Raw genomic sequence first — 21251 nt, 5'->3', positions numbered from 1 at the left:
TTATTTGTATAAGTTGATTGTGTAAAAATATTATTTAAAAGAATTGTTACATCAAAATATAAAAATGATTTATTATATTTTTGTTTTAAAAATTCTTAACTTTTATCCTAATTTATAGAATTAAACAAATATTATAAAAATCATAAAATATTCAGTACGTTTGTCTTTCTTTCTTTTTTTTTTCCAAAAAAGTAAATTATAAATTATAAATTAAAGAATACATGTAATTTCATGAAGAAGAGAATAAATGCAAATGATTAAAAATAAAAATAAAAATAAAAATTCTTAATATATGCACGAAGATATGTATGTATAATTTTGTATTTAATAATATTAAATAGTATAAGTTTGATAAAAATTTACTATATTTTAATTTTTTTAACACGTGTTCTTGAAAAAACGTTAAAAAAATAGAATATAAAAAATTATAAAAATAAAATATTCATTATATTAAAAATATTATTAATTTAAAATATTTGTTTGAAGAATTTTTAAAATATAATAAAACATATTTAATGTTTTTTCACACACAGTGGTCAATTCCTAAACAAGCCATGATTATGTCCGGAAGTGAGTATCGTTTGAATTCTTGCTGCAAAAATAACTATCACTGCAAAGATAAGGTTTTGGGAAAATTAGTAAGAAAATCCCCAAATCAATAATAAGCCCGATTGGTAATAATAGAAATACTTTTGATTTGACCATTCAATTGGAGATAGGATTGTTTGTGCGCAGCATTTCTTATTCCACATTCATCAAAATCTTCGAAGAAACAACATAGTCTTCGAAATGACACCATCCTTGGCAATGGCTTCTTCATCAATGTTATGTCCGAAACTGGGTACTTGTGCAGTGTCAGTGTCGTCTTCTACAATTTCACATTCAAAATTTCAACATTTTCATCTCTCTCCGTTGCTCTCTCCACTGGGTCGAGGCCTTTTCTCGCCCTGGATTGGTTTAAAGCATATGGGTATCTCGACTAAGCTAAAACCTCTTCTTCACATAGGTAACGATCGATATATCTCATGTGGGGTTGTGTTTTTCATGTTTGTGGAGCTCATTATAGCCATTTACAGATAGAAAGGGTAAGGTGGTTCATGCGTCTCTCTTTGGGGTTGGAGCTCCTGAAGTTCTGGTCATTGGGGTCGTAGCTTTGTTGGTTTTTGGTCCTAAAGGTCTTGCTGAGGTAAGTTTGATGAGTGTCTACATGACTCTTGCTTTGGTATCATTCTTATGTTTAAAAACCATGCCTATTAGGATTAGTTGAAGAGTTTTGAATGACTTTCTATAATGTTTTAATATTTAGTGATTTTAATTGTTAAAGAAGAAGTGCTGTTGAGTGGAGGTTGAAGAATGGTTTTTAATAATGGCTTGGGGGTGGATAAAATATATATTATCAACAATCAATAACTTGTGCTGAAACATGAAATTGTAAACTTCAATTTCTATGCTGAAAATGGAGGAAGGAAGCTTTGAATCCTTGGATCACTTTGTGATACAGGCTTTGGTACCTTGTGAAGGAACCGGTCGTCTTAAGTCCTAACAGTTTTGTTGGTCCAAGAGCGGTTTTATCTCAAACACTCATAAATAACACTTCATTATTTTTCTCATAGCTTAATTGTAAATCAAAGTTGCATTCTTATGCTAGAGGAATGATGTGTTAGTAACATTTATTCAGGCTGTCATTTGTTGATATTTGTTAATTCTGTGGTTTGCACAAGAGTTTTCTATGTAGGTTTAAGTGATCAAGAATTAACACTCCTGTATACTGTTACTTAGGAAATAGGCTTGTTATATGCTACATGTGAAATCTCAAGTACAAGAGCAAAACCTCCAGGAAACCAAGTAATAGTTAGATGCTGATGGAAATGATTACCTAAACAGTTATTCAATCTGCTTGAAACTCGATGTTCATGTTTTTGTATGAATCAAACTACTTTGGTCTTTCTCTTTCTTACTGCTAAGCAACACAGAAAAGGGAGGCATGTTAATACATGCTCTCTGTTTTTTTCTCATTATTCATCTTAAACATCATTAGGTTGAACTGATGGGAGATAGATGTACTTAAATCTCAATCTTTGTTGATAATAGTGATGGCATGTATTCTGTAGATAGCCGAAAGGCTGTTTTTTTCTTTTTTTTGACAAATTACTTTTTAAATGTAGTTCATCACAGTGAATGTGTGTAATGGTGTACAATGGACTTGAAGAATCCTGTTGTTTCATGCTATGTAATTGGAGGTTAACATGGACCATTGCACCAAACCTATTGGCCATTAGTGGTGTCTTTGTTTCTTGTAGAAAAAATTATGAAGTTACACATCGGTTGATGGGGGTTTACATAAGTAGAATACTTGAAAATGTATGAGTATGACACTATTCCAGATGATGGGTTTTCTTGAGGTCGGAGATTTCTTTATTCTTTGTGCTAACCTTATTGGAGATGTGTACCCCTTTGGGTTTTGGCTTTATCTATACGATAGGATAGGGTTCCATTTCTTTATATAGTTTACAGTGAAACCATAAAAGATAATAGGTTGCTCCACCTACTTGCTTTGCTTGAGAGAATTTTGCATGGAAGCTAAGTTTTCTGCCCCTCGAGTTATAAAAATTGTCTACATTCTCTAATCATTATTATTGAATGACATTAACTTCAACTGTTGGAACTCGGTCATTCACTATAGTGGCACTTTGAGCCTTATTGGATTCCTTGTTTACGTTGTTTTGTCAAATATTTGTTGTTGTTATTGGTAATGATGTTAATCTTTTTTTCCTCCTTCTCTTAACACCCTGGGGTTCAACTGAGTCATTGAATGCAGGTTGCTCGAAATCTGGGAAAAACATTGCGTGCATTTCAACCCACCATTAGAGAGCTTCAGGTTGGTGCTAAATACTTTAGCACAAATTTATTATGCCGAGTCTATTAGATAGATTTTTTTATGTTATTGCTTGCCATTTTTCCCCTTAGGATGTTTCAAGGGAATTTAAGAGTACACTTGAACGGGAGATTGGCCTTGATGACAGTTTAAGTCCAACCCAGAACACATATAGTTCCAGTGTACGCAATGCCGCATCAACTCCATCATCCACTGTTGATTCCAGTGAGTAATCTAATTAATTTTGTTTTCTTTTTTTATTAAAACTTGATTGGTCTACCTGATTGATATATCATCTTATGCATGCTGTCAAAGTCAATTACCATCACTTAACTACAACAATAATTATCTTACTCTACTTCTTAGCTATCAAAGATTATAGAAGTTGATAAAAATCAGAAAAGAAAAATACTAGCAATATATCTTTTAACACACTCTTAGTTATTAGTTAAGATTTATTAAAAATTATAAAAAATACATAATTATCACTTTTTTCTTATTCTTAATTTGATGATTTTCTTTTATAATTTTGTAGTTTTCAATAAATTTTAATTAATAATTAAGAGTGTGTTTAAAAGAATGTGTGCCTAACACTTACCAAAAAATAGAACCAATACAAATGGATAAAAAACCAAACAACTTGGTTGTGCATATTCTTGAATTTTCTTTGAAAACAAAAATAGAAATGAAAATTAAAAGAAAATGAAATTAGACTCAACCCAAACAGTTGATCCCCCAACCTTATGAGGCATATCCTTGTTCCTTCATATTGTGAGTTTTAATCTCCAATCCAATGTATTTATCAATGATAGTAAAAAAGAATATTTAAGACTCTTAATATTGTTCTATAGATACTATTCCAGTGATATTGGATTTGTTAAACTTTCATTATTAAGACCAATAAAAAAGAAGATAAGATTGTAGTTTAAAATGAATGAACGTGAAGCAAGAGGAAAATTTAGTGAGCACTCAAAAGATTTATCAATTATGAATTTGCCTAGGATTTTGATTTCATCTAAGAGCTCCTTAATCTTTTTTTAATTTTATATTTTTGATGATTTAATCCTTGACCATATGATTAATCACTCATTTAAAATTTACTTTTACTTAATAATTATGCAATAATACTATTTTTTACTTTCTTTGTTAGTATTCTTAATGATGACTTAAGACAATTAATAATGAGTGAAGTACAAAGAACCAATGGATTTGTTAATTTAATAAATACTTGTTTCTTAACTAATTAACTAAGGATTATTAAAAACAATTAAATTTTAATTATGAAATAAAAACAGTAACACAAACACTGTTGGTACTGAAATATTTACATTAAAAAATAATAAAAATCAATTCATATCATAGGATTCACTATAGCCAAGCACCTGAGGACAATCCTACCTAATGGGAAATTTCTTTGTTGCACATATCATGTATGGATTGAATTTTTTTTTGCCACATGTATGCATAATCTGTGCTTCAAAAGAATAAATGTTCTTTTCATCCAAGAAATAAATTGAATTTGCACTTGCATGCAAATTGGAACCATTAAATAGCTCAATTCGTATCTCTCCTGGCTTTTAACAAGGAGCTGTGGCTACCCTACACTTCTCATACCCTTAGGTGTCCCTTAAGACCTCCCTATAATAAAAAAGTGGGTCAACATTAAAAATAGAAGAAACATGCTACTAACAGTTCTAAATGAAGAAATCAGATCATAATGATTTAATGAAGACTTGACTATGGACACTACTCTGAAGCTTATGTAGCATTTGGATGTTAGGTTTGAGATTATTTCCCTTTCTGTATTCTTAATACAGCACCTACAGTATGTTTGAGCTAGCAACAAGATAAAAATACATTTCCTTTTAGATTAATGTTAATCTGAATAGACAAAGAAGCAGAGTATGGTTGTTAACTCTGCTGATATTTATCTTTAGATTGTCAGGTCATGTTTGTATGAACTTCTGGCCCCTGTAACAACTAGTTTAGTAGCAAGGTCCAAAATGCTGACAGAAATAGACACACTTCATAAATGCAATATTCTCATGTATAGGTTCTCATTAACATTTTTATCCAAGAAAGTGAATTATTACTTGGCACAAGAGCGCAATTCCCTTGTACAGATATAGTTACATAAGTTTTTTTCTTTCTAAGAATAAACTGCACCCTTTTTTAATCAAATCCAATATGGTTTTTGAGAATTTTTAAGTTCCTGTTGATGCTTCCGAGAACCAAATGGAGCATAATGATCATTGCATAAACACCAAGTACATTGTGGTTATTTTTATCACTTGCATGGTTAATAAATACCATTATTTCTACATGTAAAAAGACATTCTATCTTGTGGTTACTTTTATCACTTGCATGGTTAATAAATATCATTATTTCTACATGTAACAAAGAGATTCTATCTTGTGCTTAATTTTATACGTTGTTAAATTGCCAATATACATACTTGATACCAAATACCAGAATATACTTTTAATATCTGATAACGCAGATGGTACACGAGATCCAATTAGAGCATACAGCTCTGAGGAGTATCTTAAGATTACAGAGGAGCAGCTAAAGGCAGCTGCTGCACAACAGCAGGAGCAGTCACCTCCTCCTCAAGAAGCCAAGATTGAACCTCAAATCCAGCCTCCTGGTTAGTCCTTTTTGGTGAAACTTTTCTCTGTTTTTCTCTCCCTCATTCTATCCTTCTTTGTCTTTCTTACCTTTTAGATGATTGGCTTAATCATGGTGTGCAGCTAAGGAAACAGCTACTACTGTGCCTCCACCTCAGAAGCCAGAAAATGAGACATTACCTCGGGATTCGTAGGGAGTACAAAGTAACTCGTCAAGTTATCACTTCAGTGCCCGAATGTGGGCACTAGTGATGGGTCACGCAATTTTGTTACCTTGTAGTCACTAGAATTATGTAAAAAGTAAAGAAGAAAACCATTGAAACGTAGCGTGTTTCTGAATTTATAGTTAATGAGTTACCAATGCTGTTTGTCTGCCTTTTTTTCTATATCTTAACAGCAACAGAAATAATTATAAGGGTCCTGTTAACAGTGCCTTGAGAAATTAACAGATATAGTGCCTTGAGAAATTAACAGATATAAAGTTTTTATTAAAAATTATACTGGAAATACATTAAAAATTATAGTGGGAGTGCATTAGTAATACTTCTTAATAAAAACTAGGCAATTTTGATATTTTAGGTAGTGCTTTTAAGATATTAGTTAACGTTTGTCTAATAAAGAAAGATAAAAAATGATAAGCATGCATTCGGAATTTGCTAAGATACTTGTTTGGTTCATGAATACCTCTGGGTTACGATAAGTTATCAGGTATTGTCATGAGATTTTGCAAGCAATGTTTGAAACTTGCTATATAATTAATATTTAACAAATGTTGTAGCAATTTATGAAATAAAATATAAAAAATGATAATGATGGCCAGGTAATTTTCCATTACCCTTTAGAACCGTATTTTAATTGTTGAAATGCCATTTTTTTTTTGCTATTGTTGAAATGCTTTTTTAATTTATGTTTTGATAACAAATCTGATTTTCTTAATTGCAGATAGATCTTGTAATTGAGTCATTCTACTCATAATGTACAACGGCTCAATTTTACGTTTTTCTTTTTAATTTTTACCCCTCAACGTTGAAATATACCTACAATAAGAAAAACTTTTAAAAATCCAACAACCTGAAACTAAATAAAAAACAATTTGAACTAAACAACAGGCTTATATATACTTTTGGTTTAACCCTCCGAAAGGTCAACGCTTCCACTTCCACCGGAAGCAAATGAATCAAAATTATATTCTTTTAGAGCATTCGATAAAATAATACACGAAATGTGACTAATTTTACAGTAATCCAACGCTTTTGTTTATTCCCCTGATTAAACAATCGCCAATGCTACCAAAAGAATGCATAGACAAATTGCGAATAATTTTCTTCCCATTGATATTGGTGGGGAAAAAAATTACACGATGCATTATCATGCAATTTATCCTGAGAGAGTTATGCTACAACATATTCATTTGTCTGTAAGATTCAAAATCTAGATAGCCTGTGGATGGTCCATTAAACCCATACATATCCATTACTTTATCATCTGAAGGCAACATAGAGCCCTCACGTCCTTTAAAGCCCTCCAGAGGTGCCCAAGGAGCTGGAGTAGAAGGGTTTGAGCTAGAGGAGTCTTGGCTGACACCAAGTGCAGCCGGATTCTGTGGAGAATTCCCAGCAGGCCTTCTGCTTGACGCGCTAGCTGATGTCAAAGAAATGGATACTGATTGCTGCTGCTGCAGTTGTTGCTGATTCTTCATTGGTGACTTTGGCCTAAGAGCCTCTATATCAGGAGTGGTCACCACCAGATGAGGTGCCTCCGGAGGTGGATTTCTTCCCCCACCTCCCTGCCAAACTTTCCCATCTTTGTCAGCAAAATTCTTGACATATGCCTGAATTTATCCAAATTCAATCAATGGTTGATCAGTCAGGAGAACACAAACTATCGAAATCAAGCAACACACAAAATATTAAGTACAAACTCTGTCAAAGTCAACGGATTGTATATCCAAACAAGATAGAATAAAGTCTAAAAATGCTGGAGGAAATAAAGTCAAAATAAAAACGCTTTATTACCACGAGTCTAAGTATAAGATGGGCTTTCAAAATTTTATTATCAGACCACGTGTGTTTGTACTAGCATCAACTTTAGAAGTCATGTAAGTATATACTAGCATTTCAAATATCTTACCTCTTTATTGAAATTTGAAGATGACAATTCTTTACCAACAGTAAGCCAGCCAGCTCGGATATTGTGATCTTCACCAAATAGTTCAAGTCTCCTCCTTCCAAGGGCAAAGTGTTCAATAATCCTATACATATCTTCAGGCTTTTGAGTTGAACCTGCAAGATACGAGGAAGAATTTGAAGAGATGACCATTTTATTCTTCCATAAGAAACACAACCACCATTGAAGGCACTGTAAGAAACCGGGCATTTTATCTTAAAACAACTTCTACATGATTTTGGTGTTCTGGTTTTAAGTATATAACTTTTCCAACTTATTTCCAACACACACACACACACACACATATATATACACAGATAGATAGATAGAGAGAGAGAGAGAGAGAGGAAAGCAAAATTCATGTATAAAGATAATTAAGATTGTTTATTTTATAGGCACAATTGACCATACTAACCATATGGAGGTTCCTCAGCAATAATTACATCCGTGTCAATGTTGGCATGAATTATGTGGCCATCAGTACTTCGACGAACAGTTCCTTTTATGCCCATCAAGCAATGTTCCTTCACCACACCAAAACAAAAACAGTATAAGGAAGACTACTCTATTTACTTAGTATAAAAATAACTATATACAATAGCACAAATGTTGAAATGAAGCTGTAGATGTACATGAGACAAATTTTAACTCACCTTTGAATGCTGAAACAAAGTATGTGAATCATGCCGCAGTCCAGGAGTTGCATTACTTTTGTTTGTCTTTACCCAACATATATCTTCACACCTACGAAATCCCCACTGTAGAAACCCAGCCCCACCCCCAAGAAGAAAAAAGAATATAAGGATAGAGATCAAGCAACAGAAGACATAAATATGGTATGATAAGAACCATAACAAACGATTAAAGCAAAATCCCATAGGAAATTCCAATATTCAAATAGTGTACCTTCTTTAGACATTGACGACCTTGTTCAAGGCCCACAGCATCACCCACCCAAAGGAAGATGAAAGAAGGGGTATCTGCTATAGCCTAAAACAAGGAACAAAACAAATGAGATGTCTAACTCTAAAAGATAACAATACTATGCACTCATACAAGGAAACCAAAACGAAGGTAGCATTTTACGGCAATGTACTAATAATATATAACAAACTAATATATGCAACTAATTTTTAAAGGAACTCTGATAGTGATAGATCATTATATGATGAGAACCACTTCAAAAAATGCAATTTAGAAGGTAAGCAAATGCTCGAATACCCCACACACACTCTTACCACTTTACCATTTTTATTCTTATCTTTTATTGCACCATAGGGTACTAAAAATAATTAGTAGTTAGCCCAACCAGTTCACTCATAAAGACTTTCATTTGAATTTGAAATCTAAGCAGGATAGAACTTCTCAGCTGAACAAGTATAAGAATGTGTTGTGCAGACAGAATAATAGCTGACCTCAATCTTGAGATTCATTATTTCTTCAAAGGTCCAGTACTCCATGTGGTCAGCAACACCAGGGGCACGGTGCACATACTCCTCCCATGGGGGATCTACAAGAATGACGTCAAACTTTGTCCCAAAGAACTCTGGAGACAGTTCAAATTCTTTCAGATCACTCTTGTAATACATAGGTGCAGATGCAGATTTTTCCACAATCTCATCCTTTTTCTGTATAAGCTCCCTAAGCTTCGGGTAGTCCTCTACAACATTTGTGAGCTCAAGCTCCCTAATGAAATTCTGTGGTCGCATACCAGTGTCAACAAAATTTTGGGAATAATCATTCTGTTCACCTCTGGAAGGAGCTTTACCCAGAGTTCCACCACTTTTAGGAGGAACCCATCCCCCTGGAGTTTTATCAGGAGGGGCTCCTCGAGCCATTGATCCTGTAGGATTAAAACCAGGTGTAGAAATGCTTGGTGGAATTCCCCTTCCAGGGCCTGATTGGTTATAATACATTGCAGGATTTGGTGGGTTCCCTATATTAGCAGGGTTGAATCTTGGACCTGAGGGTACAGGAGACACAGCAGGTGGAACACCCATTATATTCATATCAACACCTCGTGCTCCAGGCCAAACAGCTGGAGTAAATGGTGAAATGAAGACTCCAGGCGAAATTGGTGGACCAGGAGCAGGTGACATTCCATGTGAAAGAGGCTGCATTGGCCCAGGTGGAGGAATTCCAAGAGGTCCATAGGGTGATCCCATCATTGGCAATGGCATTCCAACCTGCTGGTTGTCTCTCCCAGTTGGCCTAATCCTTCCACCTCTACCAACCCTGTTCCCTTTCATTCCTTGTGGACCAGCTCTGTTAAAGGATCCAGAGTCCAGGTTTCCATATTGAGGTTGTGAGCCACCACTACTAGAACTTTGGCTCCCAGTACTGCGAGCAGACACAGCACCTTTCTGACCTCTTCCTCTTCCCCCATAAAATTCATAGTCATCGTCAGCATATCTATCCTTTGGATCTTCACCGGGTGTCCCAGAACCAGGTAAGTCACTCTTTCTAGCTCTTTCTTCCTGATGATATGCCCACTCTTCATCATTAGCACCTGATTTAACATTGTACTGTTGATTAGCTTCGCTTCTCTTGGTATGGTTGGACATAGACTCTGGTTTCCCATAGTCAAAGAACTTGGTCTGGATCTCTATCACATCATAATTGTCATTTGAAATCCCAAACTTTGTAGATGTTTTAACAGCTTCCCCCCTGCTCCCATCTTTTCTACTCCCAAACCGTCCATGAGGCCTGTCATTGTCCATCCTGTCATAACCATGTCTAGGCAACTCCCATTCTCTGTTGTCATCTAAACCACTCTCCTCATTTTTCGAATCTTTGTCAACATTACTCAGCTGTCTCCTTTTCCAACTTTCTTTAGAACTTTCCCTATCCTTCTTCCTGTCATTCCAAGTATCATCTTTTCCTTTGGATCTATCATCCTTATAGCCATCACTCTCAGGTTCCTTCCTTTTAAAGCTACCACTTCGTTCATAATCTGCCTCCGAGTTTTCAGAATCTTGATGGCGTTTTCCACTCCTCTCAGGAGTCCTGGACTTGTTCGAGTTCCCAGTTTCCCTAGTAGCTTTATCCCTAACCCGCAAGTTCCCATCCTCATCTGCATTCCCCGACCTATCCCAGGCTTCAGCTCCATCATAACCACTGGGCGTTCTGTGCTGCCTGGGCTTCTCAACCCTCTCCTCACGACCAACCTCCAGCTGCTCCGACTTCCCTTTACTCTTCCCTCTCTCCGAATCACCTCTTCTATCTTCTTTACCACTGGATTTACCAACCCTCTCACCAGAAGCTTTACCCTCCCCTTGTTCACTCCTAGTAGATCCACTCCTCTCCCTATCCCTAGAACCATCACGCTTAGCCTCAGAACCCTTAGCACTTCTGGAATCCCCTTTCTCAGAAGCACCATCTTGCGTCCTCCTCGCACCCCCAGTGTCAACTTCATCCCACTTCCTTCTAGAAATCCTCCCCTGCTCAGAAGACCCGTGACCACCCTTATCACGGCCACTACTACCTTCACTCTTCTCCGAGTACCTATAATCCTCTTTAGTATTCACATCCTGAAAATCACCTTCACGCTTCCTGGGAATCTTATCAGCACCATCAAACTCTCCATCCTCATACCAACTACTCAACTTTTCCAACGTGCTCTCCTCGTGCCTCTTCTTCACCCCTTGCTTAGAACGCGAATCGTAATCATCACTATCAGTTCTGCTAGAGCGCTTCCTCCTTCCACTCCCATCAGAACCTTCACCCTCTTCCCCATTATTGACGTACTTTCTCGACCTCTCTTTCCTCTTATCGCTAAACTCCCAATCCTCCTCGTCCCTCTCTCGTTTCGAGTAACCACGCCCACTATCACTCGAATCCATCCCCGAATACCAAAATTTAACCTAAATGTGTTTCTCTGGAACTTTCTCGGGGGCGCGTGAATTCGCCCAAACTATGGATTGTTTTTCTTAAATATCTGTAATTTGTACGAGAAAATAAATGAAAATTTTGCTTATTATTGGTATGGTAAGGAAAATTGAGATGGGGAAACGGAGGGTCTTACCGGCGAAGGGGAATGGAGTTGACAATCACAGTGGGTGGCGAGTGCAGAGAGGGAAAGAAGAAGAGGGGCTTCTAACTTTCTCTTAGCCAAGAATACCCCTTTCGACGCTATTTATAGAACTCTAAATTGAATAACTTGTTCGGGCCGATCCTAACAACACCCTAATCTCACTCTGATTCCAGGCCATCTTTTATCTTCTATCCCTTAAAACTAGTTCAGTTGATATTTAAGTCAAATTACACATCAATTTAATCTAATCTAATCAATAATAAAATAAATACAACTATTAATTGTATATTTATGTTATTGTATATTATTATACTTTAACTGTCATCATCTTAATACCAATTTTTATATTTATTGTGTCAATTTATATAATATTTTAAGTGTTATTTCTTTTTCAATAAATGAATAATTGAATCTATAACTATAGATAATATTAAGTTAGAATTTTAAATTTACCGTTTTATATAGATTTGGATAAATGTGTTGAATATATACGATCAAATCTCATGCGATTGCATTGGGATTTGTTAGTTAATATATTTAAATTTTATAAAAAAAATCATATAAAAATGCTTTGAATTTGCCTCAAAGATAATTTGTTCATTTCAAAATAATGTAATTTTTTTATATGAAATTACATCATCAATCTAAAAACAACGGTAAATTTATTAATGGTGGATTTCAAGGGCCAATAGTATAAAATAACGGTGGATTTATTAATATAGAAGATAAAAAATTATATGAGAAAGAAAAAATTTAAAAACAAATTAATTTAGTTTTGAACATCCTAATATAAAATTTATGTACGATACATTGTTGAATGACTCAACAGTAGTATAAAATTAACATTATTTAAACCACTAAAAATTAGCATCCTACATCGTATGTATAAAATTTAAAACGTATTCACTTTTATCATACATTAAACGTCTTCTGATAATATAACACCAAACCCTCAAATCACATAAAAGAGAACAAAGTGCACGAAGTAAAATCTGGACAAACAGTACTTAATACTTGAAAATATCAAAACTACAAATGTCTTTTTTTTTTTTTTACCCTAAATTTTTCTTCATTCAATCTATAATGAAAATAATAATAGTTCTCTAAACAACCTCTACGAGAAACTCCTTATCTTGCTCCAATCTCTCCATTGCTTGAGACTCCAATGTTAGCTCCACATCAATGCTTCTCCCTCCACTTTTCCCCTTATACAAGTAAATCATTCCATCAAACTTGTTATTAGATCCACCCCTAACATTTTCTGGCTTCCCCAATCCAAAATCCACATCATAAACCTTAAACCTTGGTGAACTACCCACCGCCACAGAATTAACCCCAGCATCTTTGAATTGAAACATCTTTGGTGCATTTTCCCACCCTTTGTTACGCTTCTCAATGGCTCCTGCATTGTGTGATTCAATGGCTTCCTGGATCAACGAAGCACCAAATTGTGGCGGGTGGGTCAACAATAACCCGGTTACCGTAACGGTAAATATTGCTTGAATAAGGTTTCCAAAGTAAGTATACGGCATTGGCGGGTCAACCCGTTTCCGACAATCCGCAAAGACAGTGAATACGGTCTGCTCTTCGGGTTTGAGGTTGCGTGCATGGCTTACGTGGCGCCAAATATGCACTGAGAGGGCTTGGAATGTTGAGAAAAGTTTTGAATTGTCTGATGGAGGGTTTTCGTTGACCGTTGACTTTATTTCTCGATGGCTGACTCGGAAAACCTGAAGATCTTTTCCCTCAGTAGTGGGCCAGGCTTGGGCTTCGCATCGCCGTGTGATGCGGTGGTTTGGCCCGAATGGGGGGCGAGGTCTAACTTCACGCGCGTGTTTCGTGGCTTGGTCCGTTCGAGGAAGGGCGGTGCTGACGTGGAGGGAACACCGCGGCAAATCTCGGCCCATGAGCTCATAAAATGCCACGTGGAGGTGCCATCAAGGACCGCGTGGTTGAACGCACACCCCATTGCGAGTCCGTCTTTGAGCTTAGTTAGCTGTGGATAAAACCATCTTGTATTCTTGTTATCAATGAACCCATGAGAATTGAGAATTAGGAAAGCAAAGAATAAATAAATACTATATAGCAACAGATTGTGATCGTTGTTGGTACATAGGAATGTGATGGTCCAGACTCCGAGCAAGAGCAACTACTTTTGCTTTAGGAATTTATAATACTAAGAAAAGATCAATAAATTTCACAATTATCACTTGTTTTCTTTGATTAAACACTAATGCTAATTAACAATCCAATAAAATTTATGTGAATCTTATATATTTTTAAACACATGTTAAAATTGTTAGTCTCACATCATGTATAGCAAAAGTCAAACAAATTGTTGTATGTTTTGTAAAAAAAATTTGCATGCTTTTTGGTGACATTTATTGCCGGACAAAGAAAGGCTGAAGCTTTGCTTATAAATATCAAGCTTCCTTCGTCCATTTTGTGCATCCAACACCATCGAATGTAATCCCACGAGAAGCAATACCTAGTATATAGAGAGAAAAAATACAGAGAGATAAAATAATATTCTTCTGTGAGGTGTTCCTAGTGAGTGAGTTTTTTCTTGTTTTTCAATAGAGAGTGTCATTGTTCTCTCCTTGTATATAGAGAGAAAGTGTAATATTTCTTTCACTAAGTAAAATTATTTCTCTGGTCTTGCTCGTGGTTTTTCCCTTATCTGTTGAGGGTTTTTCACATAAAATTACTGTGTTCAGTTCCTCTTTTCTTATCTCTATTTTAGCTGTGTGATATTACTCAGTTATTCTGGTACCTAACAGTGGTATCAGAGCCGATGGTTCGGTAGGATATTCTTAGTATGCTCTGTGGTTGCAGCTTAGTCTGATCTTCCACATCAGAAAAGATTAATTCCTTGTTGTTGGAGAATCATCCTTGATTGTTGACGTTGCGATATTATTCACGATGTGGTTGTATACTTTTATAGTGATTGTTAATGTATATTGAAATTATTCTGGTGCGCGGTAAAAGTATACAATACTGTTCACGTATACTGTATTATTTACGGTGAAATTGTGTAAATCGGTTTAGTTAAAAATGAAGGCAAAATTTGAGATTGAGAAATTCAGTGGGAGTAACTTCTCCCTGTGGAAATTGAAGATAAAGGCAATTTTGAGAAAGAAAAATTGTTCGACAGCAATTGAAGGTAGACACGATGACATTATCGATGAAAAGTGGAAAGAAATAGATAATAACGTTGTTTCTACCTTGCACTTAGCAATGACAGATTCAATTTTGTCAAGCATTGCAGAAAAGGATACTGCAAAGGAGATCTGTGATACCCTCATCAAACTATATGAGGTGAAATCACTTCACAATAGAATATTTTTGAAAAGGGGGTTGTATACTCTTCGGATGAGTGAGTCCACATCAGTAACGTACCACATCAACAATTTGAATACGTTGTTTGCTCAGCTTATAGCGTTAGATTTCACAATACCAGAAAATGAGCGTGCCAAACTTTTGCTTCAGAGATTGCCAGATTCGTATGATCAACTCATCATCAATATAACAAATAATAATATTGTTGGTCGCTTGCACTTTGATGATGTTGCCAGAGCCATTCTTGAAGAAGAATCTAGACGCAAAAATAAAGAAGATAGTAAAGAAAGTTCAAAGCAAGTGGAAGCATTGACGATGACAAGGGGAAGATCAACGGAGCGTGGCCCCAGTGGGAGCCAGAACCATGGTAGATCAAAGTCTCGAAGACGAAAGAACTTTAAAATGCTACAATTGTGGCATGAAGGGGCACCTGAAGAAAGATTGTTGGTATAAGAAGAAAAATCCGGAGAAGTCTTCTGGAACAAGAGGGTGTGTTGCTAGTACCTTTGATGGTGGAGAAATCCTGTATAGCGAAGCAGCAATCAGTTCTAAAGGAGGGAGACAGCTCACTGATGTTTGGATAATGGATTCAGGAGCGACATGGCATATGACTCCACAACGAGACTGATTTTGCACTTATGAGCCTATCTCAGAAGAATCTATGTACATGGGTGTGTACATGGGAAATGATAATGCCTTAGAAATTGCTGGAGTTGGTACCGTCAAATTAAAAATGTATGATGGTACTATTCGCACAATTCAAGGAGTACGCAATGTGAAGGGATTGAAGAAAAATCTATTGTCTATAGGGCAATTAGATGACCTCGGTTGTATGACCCATATTGAAGGTGAGATCTTGAAAGTGGTGAAAGGTGCTTTAGTAGTGATGAAAGCAGAGAAAATTACTACTAATCTATACATGCTTCTAGGAGATACATTGCAGACAGTAGATGCATTAGTTGCTTCAACTAGTCAAGAAGAAATGACGATGATGTGGCATCGTAAATTGGGCCATATGTCAGAACGTGGCTTGAAGATTCTTGCAAACCGCAATCTCCTTCATGAGGTCAAATTGGTAAATTTACCTTTTTGTGAGCATTGTGTGACTAGTAAGCAGCATAGATTGAAATTTAATAAGTCTACTACTAGAAGCAAACATATATTAGACTTGATTCATTCTGATGTTTGGGAGTCACCAAAAATGTCCCTAGGAGGAGCAAAATATTTTGTATATTTCATTAATGATCATTCTAAGAGATTATGGGTGTGCCCAATCAAGAAGAAGTCTGATGTATTTCCAGTATTTAAGGAGTTTAAAGCACAAGTGGAGCTTGAAACTGGTAAGAAAATCAAGTGCTTGAGGACAGACAATGGAAGAGAATATACAAGTGGTGAATTTATTGCATTTTGCAAGCAAGAGAGTATTCAGAGGCAATTCACAGTGCCACATACACCTCAGCAGAATGGTGTAGCAGAGCAGATGAATAGAACTCTCCTGGAGAAGACAAGAGCTATGTTGGAGACTGTGAGTCTAACCAAGTCTTTCTGGGCAGAAGCAGTCAAAACTGTCTGTTACTTGATAAATAGGTCACCATCAATTGCTATTGGTCTTAAGATGCCAATGGAGGTGTGGAAAGGAAAGCCAGTAGATTACTCTTCTCTACATGTATTTGGTTGTCCTGTGTATGTTATGTACAACACCCAAGAAAGAACAAAGCTAGATCCAAAATCCAGGAAATGTATATTCTTGGGTTATGCTGATGGTGTTAAGGGGTATCACCTGTGGGATCCCACTGCCCGCGTGGTTATTGTCAGCAGAGATGTAATTTTTGCAGATAATGAACTGCAAGGTGAGCAGAAAAATGATAGCACTTCTAAAGAAGCTACTGCTGTTCAGATAGATAGAAAGTCTGGAGAAGATGATTCTTCTAAAGCAGAACCAGAACACGAAGAACAAGAACCAGATAATGCTGATGATGGAGAAGTTCGAAAATCATCACGTCAGACAAGAAAACCATCTTGGCACTCAGACTATGTGATGGCAAGCCACGATGCATATTGTCTTCTAACAGAAGAAGAAGAACCGTCAACATTTCAAGAGGCTGTGAGCAATCCAGATGCTTTTCTGTGGATGACAGCAATGCAGGAAGAAATGGAAGTCTTACATAGAAATAAGACATGGAAACTTGTAACACTTCCAGAAGGTCGAAAAGCCATTGGAAACAAATGGGTTTACAAGATCAAACGAGATGGCAATGATCAAGTGGAGCGGTATCGTGTTAGACTGGTGGTCAAAGGATATGCTCAGAAAGAAGGCATTGATTTCAATGAAATTTTCTCTCCAGTGGTTAGACTTACCACTATCAGAGTAGTCCTAACTATGTGTGCTACATTTGATTTACATCTTGAACAGTTAGATGTAAAGATTGCTTTTCTTCATGGAAAACTTGAAAAAGAAATATATATGCTCCAACCAGAAGGCTTTAAAGAATAAGGAAAAGAAAACTTGGTTTGCAGGTTAACTAAATCTCTGTACGGTCTAAAGCAGGCGCCAAGATGTTGGTACAAGAGATTTGATTCCTTCATTATGAGCCTCAAATACAACAGACTGTGTTTAGACCATTGTACATACTACAAGAGATTTGATAATGATACTTTTATCATTTTACTGTTGTATGTGGACGACATGTTGGTTGTAGGCCCCAACAAATATCAAATCCAGAAATTGAAGGCACAATTGGCTAGGGAGTTTGATATGAAGGACTTGGGACCAGCAAACAAGATTTTAGGGATGCAAATTCACCGAGACAGAAAAGATAGGAAAGTTTGGCTCTCTCAGAAGAATTACTTATTGAAAGTTTTGCAGTGCTTCAACATGCAAGACTGTAAGCCAATTTTTACCCCTCTCCCTATCAATTATAAATTATCCTCAAGTATAGGTCCTAGCAATGAAGCAGAGAGGATAGAAATGTCTCGAGTACCGTATGCATCAGCGGTGGGAAGCCTTATGTATGCCATGATTTGTACTAGACTAGACATTGCACAAGCAATGGGAGCAGTCAGTAGGTTCATGGCAGATCCTAGTAAAGAGCATTGGAATGTTGTAAAAAGGATCCTGAGATATGTTAAAGGAACCTCCAGTGCTGTATTATGTTTTGGAGGGTCAGAGTTTATTGTCAGAGGATATGTTGATTTTGATTTTGCAGGTGATCTTGATAAAAGAAAATCTACTACAGGCTATGTGTTTACACTTGTAGGAGGAGCAGTAAGCTGGTTATCTAAATTACAATCTGTTGTAGCTTTATCTACTATAAAAGCAGAATACATAGTAGCGACTCGGGCATGCAAGGAAGCAATCTGGATACAAAGATTATTGGAAGAACTCGAGCACAAGCAACCAAAGATTACAGTGTATTGTAACAGTCAGAGTGCCTTGCACATTGCAAGAAATCGAGCCTTTCATTCTAGGACAAAACACATAGGAGTGCAATATCATTTTGTTCGAGAAGTAGTGGAGGAAGGAAGTGTGGATCTACAGAAGACTCATACAAAAGATAACCTAGCAGATGTTATAATAAAGCCAATCAATACTGACAAGTTTAAATGGTGCAGGTCCTCCTATGGCCTATCAGAAACGTAATTGTAGCAGGAAATGACAAGAAGAGAAAGAAAAAAAAAATTGAAAAGATCACAAAAGTGACTTTAAGTGGGAGATGATTTTGGATTCAACATAAAATTGTAATGTGTGAAGATATGATTAAATATGATTAGTTTAATCATAATCTTCAAGTGGGAGAATTGTTAGTCTCACATCATGTATAACAAAAGTCAAACAAATTGCTGTATGTTTTGTCAAAAGTTTCTGCACGCTTTTCGGTGGCATTTATTGCCAGACAAAGAAAGGCTAAAGCTTTGCCTATAAATAGTAAGCCTCATTCGTTCATTTTATGCATCTAACACCATCGAGTGTAATCCCACGAGAAGCAACACCTAATATATAGAGAGAAAAAATACAGAGAGATAAAATAGTATTCTCTTGTGAAGTGTTCCTAGTGAGTGGGTTTTTTCTTGTTTTTTAAGAGAGAGTGTCATTGTTCTCTCCTTGTATATATAGAGAAAATGTAATATTTCTTTCACTTAATAAAATTATTTCTCTGGTCTTGTCCGTGGTTTTTTCTTTATCTATTGAGGATTTTTCACGTAAAATTACTGTGTTTAGTTCTTCTTTTCTCATCTCTATTTTAGCTGTGTGATATTATTGAGTTACTCTGATATCTAATAAAAATAAAATAAAATAAAATTACCTGTATTGCCAACAAGGGCGTGTGCATCCCTTCCAAATTCAAGATCCCAGTGTAAGGTACCAAATCTTTCAAAATGCTGTTACTCTGAGGCACAGTTAGATGAGCCACCGGAATGTGATCAGCAAGTGCCTCTATGACCTCGACACCAGCCATGTCATCATCATATTCAACTCTAAACACCCCTTCTTCATCTTTCCCTAGTTTGCCAGCTAGTGGGTGGAAATCTTCCAAGGCCACACTAAGCCCATCTTTCAGTTTCTTCACCATTCCCTCAAACTCAAACCCATTCCCTTTGTAAAAAAGAAGCTTCTGGTTGTAGTAGAAAGCTAGGTAGGGAAGATCAAACGTCACTAGTTGATACTCCTTCTTCCCAATTTCCTTGTTGGGCTTCACGTGGCTTTTACCAGTGATCTTCACTTTCAGACCACCTTCATTCTTCACCACTTCTGCTGCCATTTTTTGAGAAAAAGACAACCTTAATGAGAAAGTGTCTGGCGACAACGTATATATGTCAAAGAAAAACTTAGTGGGTTTTATGTGACATTTGATTTGAGTTGATATTTGTAGAATTGCATGAGCGCTGTTGGGCAACCTTTATGGTACTTTCATGGGAGCCGTTGTGGACCAATTAATAACCTTATAGCAATATGTTGCTGCTTGATCTGGATCTGGTGGTGGGTACGTGTTGCGTATATTAAATTATTTATTTTGTCAACATAAGTTAAATTGAATTCAAGTCCATAAAAATAAATAAATTCTCATTTTTATATCTTTAATATAATAAATGTGTTTTAATAAAAATATGTTATTTGTATATGTTTAGGCCTGAATCTAAAGATTATGATTAACAAAACTGTTATATTATTAAATCTTGTTAAGCAGCTTGAGTTTTTTAAATTTATTTTATTTTACCCTTATTTTGTCTTAATTTAATCTTATTCCTTGTAATTGATAACTAGCACTAATTTGACATCAAATAAAAAAATTATAAGCTAAAAGCAAAATAAAAAAATTAAAAGATTAAAGTATATTAATTTTTATATGGCAATTTAATTATCCTACGTTTGAGCTTTGAATAGACGTAAGTTCATGAGCTAACTCATGTTTGATTATCTTGATCTAAAATAGTTTTATTCTTTAAAAAATGTACTTTTCTATATATGGAGAGTTGAAAATTTCAAATTAAATTTTCTTATAAAATTATTTTCAAGATAAAGGTTACAAACATAAATGATCTTACTTAAATTTTATTAAATAAAATTATATAAAATCAAATCAACCGTAAGAAAAAAAAAAGCCATCAATCGAAGTTTTAAGCAAAGAGTTATAATTAGACTACAAAATGAATAGAGTAAAGAGTACCAAGTTTATTTTTAATTGTTGTATTTGTTGTTGTGTATTTTATACTTTTTTAATATTTAACTGATATCACATCATCACCAAAACTATTTAATATCATTTTTAAAAAATAATTTTGATATAAACTGAGACATTTAACATTAACATTTACATTTACGTGAGTAATATTCAATAATTTTTTAAGTATGGCACCATTATTGACTAGATTACGGATGATCAAACTTGTGTGCAAGTGTCTTACGCTTCATAGCCAGCCAAAAATTTGAGTCGGTGAAGATACAAATTTTGCACATCGAAACCAGAAGTCTAAAAGAAAACGCACACATATATGACAAACTGGCACATTCACTTAATTAAGTAATTTACGTGATCTGTGTATAAAATCTAATGTAAATTATTTATTTATTTTAGTCTAGAAATAAATTATTTGTTGAGTATTAGTATGAAATGTTGCTAGTGGATCAAAGCTGAATCAAAGGATCTGTTACCCTGTTATACCAAAAAATTGTCTGTAATTATGGATTATGTGGTCCAGATACTCATACTA

The 21251-nt window shown here is 35.5% G+C and overlaps 2 protein-coding genes and 1 pseudogene across 5 annotated transcripts; 1 reads left to right on the top strand and 2 right to left on the bottom strand.

Annotated features, from left to right (window-relative positions):
• Positions 1 to 571: 571 nt before the first annotated feature.
• Positions 572 to 5965, top strand: LOC113872104 (sec-independent protein translocase protein TATB, chloroplastic). 3 transcript variants are annotated; one of them, XM_027509378.1, is made up of 6 exons: positions 572 to 1006; positions 1077 to 1186; positions 2819 to 2878; positions 2968 to 3100; positions 5377 to 5523; positions 5627 to 5965. In XM_027509378.1, exons 1-6 carry the CDS (start codon positions 790 to 792, stop codon positions 5695 to 5697), a joined length of 738 nt encoding a protein of 245 aa, XP_027365179.1. In that variant the 5' UTR covers positions 572 to 789; the 3' UTR covers positions 5698 to 5965. The 3 variants fall into 3 exon arrangements, with proteins under 3 accessions (XP_027365179.1, XP_027365177.1, XP_027365178.1); XM_027509376.1 differs by having other exon boundaries at positions 5601 to 5940; XM_027509377.1 differs by having other exon boundaries at positions 5368 to 5523; positions 5627 to 5828.
• Positions 5966 to 6599: 634 nt separating this feature from the next.
• On the bottom strand, positions 6600 to 11858 carry LOC113871641 (N6-adenosine-methyltransferase non-catalytic subunit MTB). Of its 2 annotated transcripts, XM_027508741.1 has the most exons (8): positions 11694 to 11858; positions 9987 to 11606; positions 9085 to 9932; positions 8576 to 8659; positions 8323 to 8427; positions 8085 to 8193; positions 7634 to 7785; positions 6601 to 7334 (listed from the first exon to the last, which is right to left on the bottom strand). In XM_027508741.1, exons 2-8 carry the CDS (start codon positions 11509 to 11511, stop codon positions 6900 to 6902), a joined length of 3258 nt encoding a protein of 1085 aa, XP_027364542.1. In that variant the 5' UTR covers positions 11512 to 11606; positions 11694 to 11858; the 3' UTR covers positions 6601 to 6899. The 2 variants fall into 2 exon arrangements, with proteins under 2 accessions (XP_027364541.1, XP_027364542.1); XM_027508740.1 differs by having other exon boundaries at positions 6600 to 7334; positions 9085 to 11606.
• A 947-nt stretch (positions 11859 to 12805) lies between these two features.
• Positions 12806 to 19801, bottom strand: LOC113871807 (annotated as a pseudogene).
• Positions 19802 to 21251: the final 1450 nt, after the last annotated feature.

The sequence above is a fragment of the Abrus precatorius genome, unplaced genomic scaffold (assembly GCF_003935025.1).
Source record: "Abrus precatorius isolate BTA unplaced genomic scaffold, Abrus_2018 Scaffold7, whole genome shotgun sequence".
NCBI lineage: Eukaryota > Viridiplantae > Streptophyta > Magnoliopsida > Fabales > Fabaceae > Abrus > Abrus precatorius.
Note: the sequence above shows the minus strand (reverse complement) of the source record. Positions and strands in the feature narration are given on the sequence as shown.